The 8,872-nt window shown below is 50.7% G+C and overlaps 1 protein-coding gene across 1 annotated transcript; it reads right to left on the minus strand.

Moving 5' to 3' along the window:
* Positions 1 to 452: 452 nt before the first annotated feature.
* TINCR (TINCR ubiquitin domain containing) lies at positions 453 to 8,373 on the minus strand. The gene is made up of 2 exons (XM_074939162.1): positions 8,114 to 8,373; positions 453 to 493 (listed from the first exon to the last, which is right to left on the minus strand). Exons 1-2 carry the CDS (start codon positions 8,371 to 8,373, stop codon positions 490 to 492), a joined length of 264 nt encoding a protein of 87 aa, XP_074795263.1. The 3' UTR covers positions 453 to 489.
* Positions 8,374 to 8,872: the final 499 nt, after the last annotated feature.

Raw genomic sequence — 8,872 nt, forward strand, 5'->3', positions numbered from 1 at the left:
GCTGCAAAAAGGCTCCCTGAGTCTGGCAATGCTGCCAGCTATAGGCGCTAGGTATCTGAGCAGATGCATAGCTAATTCAAGGCAGGTCAGTTTGGCTCCTACAGAGCAAAAGACTGCAATTTAAAAGGCAGGGGAAACAAAAATGTGTCTTCTGGATTTCATCATGTGAATTCCAAATTTCAAAACAACAGTAACTTGAAAGTGGGAGTCTATTTCTGAGTCAAGAAGGTCTCCACATTATTTGCCTTTGGTGGCTCAGACCACAGGCTGCGCTGATGAAGAAATGTTATGTGTTGCTCTCTTTGAGTTAATTATTCCTGGACACTCTGCTGGAACGTTCTGAGCTGATTACTGAACTGTCTGTGGAGCCTGTGCGTGACGAGGAACTCACCAAGAGCCAGTAATCAGGGCCAAGCGCTCTTCCAGCAGCTTCCCTTCCGCCTTCGTTACTTGCCCCATCTCTTGTTGCCTGGGCTCCGCTGCATGGCATTATCTAAATAAGAAACAGCGTGTTCCCAGCATGGTGCAGACCCTCAGGGCTCAATCAACAGCACCTTTCACCAACATCGGGGTGGTGGAGCCAGCCCGGCTAGCGTGGGGAGAACTCAGAGGTAATCCTCACTCACAACACACACGTCTCTCTCCACCCAGCCTTCTGTCAACTGCCTAATCCTCCGTGGCAAGACCTCAAAGGGGCATGACCCCAATTCTAGCTTCTCAGACCTGCTCCCCATTGCCACCCTGCCCCCAGCAACTAAATGCCCCCACACTAGATGCTTCTCTCTCATCACAAGAGATTTGAAACCTCCTCCCCGCCCTCCAGCTTTTCAGCCATCCTGCAGGTTTCCCTCTGGAAGCGGCCATAACCAACCTCCCTCCCACTCCTCCCCTTCCCTTCCAGTATGTGCACCTGGACAACCCACCTCCCGCACCTGAGAGGAGGAAAGCAGCTTGCCTATGCCAGGGATTGGGCAGGGATAGGCAGCATGAATCCTTCTTAGCAAGACGCCCATTGCACCTCACTCTCACCAGCCACCCCGCTGCTGAATGGTTCCTACTCTCTTGATTATCTGAACTCTCTATTATCTCAATAAAATCCATGTGGTCCCCTGCCCCCTCAGGCTATTCGGATAATCGTGAGTACACTATATACATAAAGACTGCCTTCAACCAAAGGGATGGGGAAGGCAAGCCCCATCCAGGCTATTGACTGGGTAATGGATTTCTGTGGGGTTATTTTTTAAGCATGTGTTATTTATCCAGTAGATGGTACCAGGCTTATTATTAAGGCTACCCCGGGTCCGCACACATGCTAAAGATCCTACTTGGCTTTGTCTGAGCAGAGAGACCCACTGAGTGCTATTGAAGGCTTGGGACTAGGGCTTGCTGGGCAAGGGGGTGGTTCATGGCAGTCAGGAAGGAGGTAGAACCTGCACGGCCTGGCTGACGAGTGACATCTGAGGATGAAATTCACCCCTGGGCAGAGAGCAGCACAAGGTCTAGGCACCAGAGAAGTCATATTCCAGCCCTATGTTGAGGACTGCAGTGGTGCAGGGACCTAGGACTAGCCTTCTGCACAGGAATTTCACCCATCGTCTGTTACCGCAACCTCAAGGCTGTAGTGGTGGTGAAGTATGGGGGCGGGGTATGTGCGTACGTGTGTGCGTGAGCGGTGGAGGAGGGGTGGGTAGGTTGGTGATGAATCTGTATAACTGTGGACCCACACTCCCTGCCCAGTGTACTACACCCTCAAATCCCCCTCCAGGCTGGCATGCAGAGAGCCCTCCACTTTGGCCCAGAGAGGATACAGTACTATTGAGCTGGCACCATGGGGCAAATCTTGTGCAGTCCTCCTATGTTCAGGTCCCTCCACCCCCCACAGGCCCAATCTTGCCGCTGATTCATGCAAAAAAACCACCAGATGAATTCTCTGAGTGCTCTGTGCACATGGCCACTGCAGGGTCGGTACCCCCTTGAGTTCAGCTCTGTTGGTTGCATGTGCTGTAGTGCGCCGAATCCCCATTCACGGCTGGGAAAGCTGCATGGGCATATTGAGTGCACAAGATCCAACAGAGCTCTGGACCAAAAGCTGTTGCCATCTGGTGGCTTTTTGGAAATGGTGTGATAGATAGATAGAAGGGGTATATGGGGATAGATAGATTAGATGAGATTAGATAGATGGACGGGGTGCATGGGGATAGATAGATTAGATAGAACAAAGAACTCTAAAAGCAGATCTGTAGTTTGGTTCAGATATTAACTATTATTGTGATTGCTGCTGTTATTGTACTATGCAGTATAGAAATTCAAAGCATTCCTGCTCTTCAGAGACTGCTGTGGTGCACAGAGAGCACTTCACAGAACAGAGGATTTTGCCTTATTGTTCGGTGAAAGCCTTCATATCTGCCCAGTTATCCCAGTGCAGCCTCACGGAAGTCAGGAGGGTGTAACTGTATGCATCCGATGAGGTGAGCTGTAGCTCACGAAAGCTCATGCTCAAATAAACTGGTTAGTCTCTAAGGTGCCACAAGTCCTCCTTTTCTTTTTTCTTTTTTCTGAAAAGAGAATGTGGCCTGTTGCAGAGCCAGGAGGGGGGAAAGAGAGGGAGGAGAATGATGAAAAGCTTGATCATCTAGATACTTTATTTTACCAGATTCCACGAGATTCCAGGACTAAGTGGTTTGGGAGGAAATTCCTCCCTTTACAGAGAGACACCACAAGAACTATGCCCCCACTTGAACCTCACTAAACTCCTATTCTGTGAACAGAGAAGCAATGCTGTCCAGTAGTAGAGACACTGACCTGGGAGTCCAGAAACTTGGATTCTCTTCTTGGTTCTGCCACTGAGCTACCGTGAGACTTCGGGCAAATCATTTCCCTTCGCTGGGCTTGTTTCCCCTTCCCCCTCCCACTCCCACCCTTGTCTGTGTAGCTCTTTAGGAACAAGGACTGTCTCTTGCCATTTTTCTACCCCTCCTAGCACAAGGAAGCCCTGATCTCAGTTGGTGCTACTATAATCCAATTAGTGAGCATGCTGGCCCTCCATTCAGGAAGATGAATTTTATTTGCCCAGCTCTGACCCTTCTGTATGTTTTGCAGGGAAGAGAGGTCATGTTGATTGAACTCCAGAATGGCTTGTTCAAACTTTTGAACACTATGGTCCAAATAAATGCTCAGTATTAGCGGCTGGGCTGAGCCTTTTCTGCCAAGCTGCAGCCTTAAGTGAATGTTTATGGCTACGTTATAAACCCCAGAAAACAGAGGCAGGTAGTGGAAGTGCTGACTCAGCCTTCACTAAATGCCAATGATGTACAAAAGCATTAAAAGGGGGGAGGATGAAAAATAGAGTCATTTTCACGTTTTCACTGTCCCACGAGCCCCTGGTGAAGGACACGCTGCACGCAGTGTCACTATTAATATTTATGGGCATGACACCGATCCACAAACCTTGGCAATCAGAGCAGCTCCACTTTGGGAATTAATATAGCTCTGCTTGGCTGGGGTCTTGGTACAGCGGAGCAGGCAGGGGATGCTGGGATGTGCAGGGAGATCTTAACAAATTAGGGACTGACCTTTGGAGGGCAGGAATCACGCCAACCAGCTCCTCAAATCCTTGGGCCTGCTGACTAGAATTGCTTTCTCTATTACCCTGGCACACCCAGAAACACTAGCCAGACCCCAGCACCGCATTTCCTCTTACCCGATGTTCCTAGGCAGACCCAGCAGCATGTTCTCTACTACCTGATGCTCCCAGGGACCCAAGCCAAAACCAGCGCTGCAGCCTGCATCACAGGGAAATTCCCCGGTCCAGCTGCCTAGCGCTATCCTTGTATTCTCGGCTGGTTGGTTTGAGTAATACAGGGCTCTCTCAAGAATGGTTTGCAAACAAGCACCCCAGTAAAACCAGTCCCTGATTGTACACAAAACTTGGCCAAGCACTGAGTCATGAAGGCCACAACCTGACGGATACTGAATAAGAGCGAAGCCCCACACCCAGGACAATAATTACTGTTTATCCACATGTGTGAACATCACCCACAAATATTCCAGTGGGGAGTATCCCACAAATACATAGAATCATAGACTATTAGGGTTGGAAGAGACCTCAGGAGGTCATCTACTCCAACCCCCTGCTCAAAGCAGGACCAATCCCCAACTAAATCATCCCAGCCAGGGCTTTGTCAAGCTGGGCCCTAAAAACCTCTAAGGATGGAGATTCCACCACCTCCCTAGGGAACCCATTCCAGTGCTTCACCACCCTCCTAGTGAAATAGTGTTTCCTAATATCCAACTTAGACCTCCCCAACTGCAACTTGAGACCATTGCTCCTTGTTCTGTCATTTGCGACCACGGAGAACAGCCGAGCTCCATCCTCTTTGGAACCACCCGTCAGGTAATTGAAGGCTGCTATCAAATCCCCCCTCACTCTTCTCTTCTGCAGACTAAATAACCCCAGTTCCCTCAGCCTCTCCTCGAAAGTCATGTGCCCCATTCCCCTGATCATTTTCGTTGCCCTCCGCTGGACTCTCTCCAATTTGTCCACATCCCTTTTGTAGTGGGGAGGGACCAAAACTGCATGCAGTACTCCAGGTGTGGCCTCACCAGTGCCAAATAGAGGGGAATAATCGCTTCCCTCGATCTGCTGGCAATGCTCCTACTAATACAGCCCAATATGCTGTTGGCCTTCTTGGCAACAAGGGCACACTGCTGACTCATATCCAGCTTCTCAGAGTGACCCATGCACCCCTTCTGAAACATACACCCCAAATACCTGGCCATTTACCATTTGTGCCAGGTTGAATCTTATTTGTGGAGGGCATTGGCAGAACCCAATGATCCTTCATGATTGCTAGGAGCTCATGCTTAGGCACCAGGGGCTACAGAGCAGGACTAGAGGACTACCAATTCCTGATGCCCCCAGGAATGTGGGTTTGTAGCAGGTGGGGTAAATAGACACTGATGACCCCCGCACGGTGCTTGCTTTGAAGCTGATCTCCAGGAGCTGGCAAATTTTGATAAAATTCAAGGGAAATAATATTATAAATCCCCCTTTTTAAAAAAACTACAAATTTGAGCCATAATGTGCCTAAAATAAGCACTAAGGCCTACATTTTCAGAAGTGGCCAGTGGTTTTGGATGCCCAGTTAGAGACACCACCTTAAAGGGTGAGATCCTGGCTCCATTGAAGCACTGAATGGCAAAACCTCCATTGACGTCTCTGGTGCCAGGATTTCACCCCTGATTTGCAGAAGGTAGATGGTCAGCCCTTTCTGAAAATCAGGCCTTTTTAAAGATGTCTCAGGCTGGGCACTCCAGTCACTGAGTTATGCAAAATCATTGGACACTTTTGAAAGTTTAGGCTTAAAATTCCAAGAAAAAATAAACATCAGAAATCAAAAAGTTCCCACCACTAGAGAAGAGGCGAGGCAGAGGAATAAGGATACTGATCCAGATTAACCTGAGTGGTCTAGGTGTGAAGCTGAATCAACTCTTGGAGGCAGGTTGGACAATGCTGAAATCTCATGAGTTTGCCTTGGCTCGGGCAGGAAATGGCTGAAATCTTGTGAGATCAGCGTTCTCATGAGATTTCAGGGGCCTCTGAAGTAGCAAACAGGCCCATTCCGGATTGATCTCCAACCAGGTACCAAAACCTTAAGGGCAGGTGTGGCTCTGTGAATTTGAATCTCACCTACTCACACACAGTTCAGTGGGGTTTGGATTCAAGGATCTGAGCTGGAGACAATGTGATTCAGCTCCATTTTGTACAGCACCTTCTCTATTGTGTGCCAAAATGCTTCACAGAATTTAGCAAAGCTGATGGTGATGGGCCAGATTCCAAAAAGATGGTGTAGTGGGGTGGTGTAAATTACACCTCCGTGTGTTCACCAGACACCCTGAGCGATCCTGGTGGAGGAAAGGTCTCTTTTCCACTGTGGTTCTCTGCTTTAACTCCTACTAGAACATAAGAGCTGCCCTAGTGAGAGCACTGAATCTAAAGCACCCAGCATGGTTGTGTCTAATCTCATTGTGCTTCCTGGCCGGTACCGCTCACATCTCAGTGCTGGTCCTTCATGGTCTATGTCCAGCCCCATAACACACTGGGAAGGTGTGTGGGGCTGCATCAACCATGCGTCATTGCAGGCTTGGCACCCTGCTGACTTCCCACTGCTGAGCACCTGAGACAGACGGTGGCAGCCCAAACCTGGCCCGCAGAGATAGCTAGTAAATAGGGAAGGAAGGAGCAAGTTACTACAAGGTAGAGTCAAAGAACATAAGAACAGCGCTACTGGGTCAGACCAAGGGTCCATCTAGCCCAGTGTCCTGTCTGCCTACAGTGGCCAGTGCCAGGTGCCCCAGAGGGAATGAACAGAACAAGGAATCATCAAGTGATCCATCCCCTGTCGCTTATTCCCAGCTTCTGGCAAACAGAGGCTAGGGCAGGGGTGGGCAAACATCTGGGTGGGGAAATTGCATGCGGGGCCAAGAATGTAGGGCTGGGGCAGGGGGTTGGTGTGCGGGAGGGAGTGCGGGAGGTCGGGGGCAGTGTGCAGGAAGGGGCTCAGGGCAAGGGGTTGGGGTGCAGGAGGGGTGCGGGGTGTACGAGGGGGCTCAGGGCAGGAGCTTGGAGTGCGGGAGGGATGCGGCAGGGGGCTCAAGGCAGTGAGTTGGGGTGTGGGAGGGGCTCAGGGCAGGGGGTTGGGATGTGGGGTGCAGGAGGGGTTCTGGGTGCAGGCTTCAGCCCGGTCCAGCAGCGTGCGGTGGGCTCAGGCAGGCTCCCTGGCTGCCCTGGCCACGTGCCATGCCATGCCGCTCCCGGAAGCAGCCGGCACCACGTCCCTGCAGCCCCTGGGGGAGGGGGGGAGCAGAGGGCTCCGCGTGCTGCGCTTGCCTGTGGGTACCTCCCCTGAATCTCCCATTGGCAGCGGTTCCCCGTTCCCGGCCAATGGGAGCAACAGGGGGCCGTGCCTGCAGGCGAGGGCAGCGCGGAGCCCTCTGCTCCGCGCCTCCCCAGGGGCCACAGGGACGTGGTGCTGGCTGCTTCCGGGAGTGGCACGGGGCCTGCAGCGCCACGGGGGTGGCAATCCCGCAGGCCAGATCCAGCCCGCAGGCCGTAGTTTGCCCACCCGGGGCTAGGGACCCCATTCCTGTCCATCCTGGCTAATAGCCATTGATGGACCTATCCTCCATGAATTTATCTAGTCCTTTTTTGAACCCTGTTATGGTCTTGGCCTTCACAACATCCTCTGGCAAGGAGTTCCACAGGTTGACTGTGCGTTGTGTGAAGAAATACTTCCTTTTGTTTGTTTTAAACTTGCTACCTATTAATTTCATTTGGTTCTTGTGTTATGAGAAGTAGTAAACAACACTTCCTTATCTACTTTCTCCACACCAGTCATGATTTTATAGACCTCAATCATATCTCCCCTGAGCCGTCTCTTTTCCAAGCTGAAAAGTCCCAGTCTTATTAATCTCTCCTCAAACGGAAGCCGTTCTATACCCCTAATAATTTTTGTTGCTTTTTTCTGAACCTTTTCCAATTCCAATATATCTGTTTTGAGATAGGGCGCAGTATTCAAGATGTGGGCGCACCATGGATTTATATAGAGGCAACATGATATTTTCTGCCCTATTATCTATCCCTTTCTTAATGATTCCCAGCATTCTGTTCATTTTTGTGATGGCCGCTGCCCATTGAGTGGATGTTTTCCACTCAAGCTGGAAGGAGATGCAGCATTTCCTTGCTCTGCAAAACTCCCTTAGCCCAGCACATTTTAATAGGATTCAAGAGGGTCTGTCTTTGCTCTCCTCTATTTAGAAGTTGACCGAGTGGTCAGGAATGGCAGAACCAGCTGGGGACAGGGATTGGTTGAATCAAGAAGAATTTTTTTCCTTCCTTCCCTCCCCCCATCCCCTGCTTTAAGCATAGAACATGGGATTTTCAAAGAAGACTAAGGGAATTAGGCACCGATACGCCCACTGAAAGTCAGTGGAAGCTGAGTACCTGTAGGCCCTTTGCAAATCTCAGAGTTCCAACCAAGAATCAGTTTAGCATCCCCTTTCTCCCCCATCCCCCAGTTCATCTCCCTGGAACAGTGATGATCTCCCCCCATACCTCTTGTGGCTGACGAGAAGCAGGACGGAGCCATTCTGGATTTTGGCCTCCTTGACAGTCTCCTCCTCCCCAAGCTGCCTGGCGTTGTAGTAAAAAGTCTTCTTCCAGGATGTGATGCCCTCTCGCACCAGGTGAGCCCGCAGGTCCATCACCTTGTCTGTGGGCTTGACAGTGAGGGGCATCAGCAGGTCCTCATCGGCCAGGTGCACCTTGATGTGGTACCTCTTCCAGCGGGAAAGGCTCCTTCGCAGGGTCTCCATCCTCTCGGGCCTGGCAGGCTGGCCAGCACGGCACTGAGGGGCATCCAGGTGTGTTGGTGAAGGCAGAGACGTGACGCCGAATGAGCTTCCTGCAGTGAACACCCTACACCTCTTGCCAAACCTGTTCCTCCCAGCTGCTACACTGTGTGCTTCACATTCCAGGGAAGAGCTCATCTCAGGGACTGGCTTCCACAGACACATCCCCTTGCTGGCTGGGGAATACGTGTAGGAGTCATTTCCCGCCCTGCAAATGCCATAACAATTATAATTATATTTGCAAAGCGCAAAGGCTCCCAAAGCACTCCAAAGACTGATATTTAGAGACCATGGATGGGTGGGTGCATTAAAGAGCTGGAGAGCTTCAATAAGATCCCTTCCACTAGTACTAAAATGCAGCCGCCTCTGAGGTGGAACCCAGCAACTGGTTAACAGTCACATTGCACCACACCATGGCAGTTTAAATCAGGAAAAGAGAAACACTCCCTCCAATGGAGATTAG

Source organism: Natator depressus, chromosome 25 (genome assembly GCF_965152275.1).
Source record: "Natator depressus isolate rNatDep1 chromosome 25, rNatDep2.hap1, whole genome shotgun sequence".
In the NCBI taxonomy this organism is placed as follows: domain Eukaryota; kingdom Metazoa; phylum Chordata; order Testudines; family Cheloniidae; genus Natator; species Natator depressus.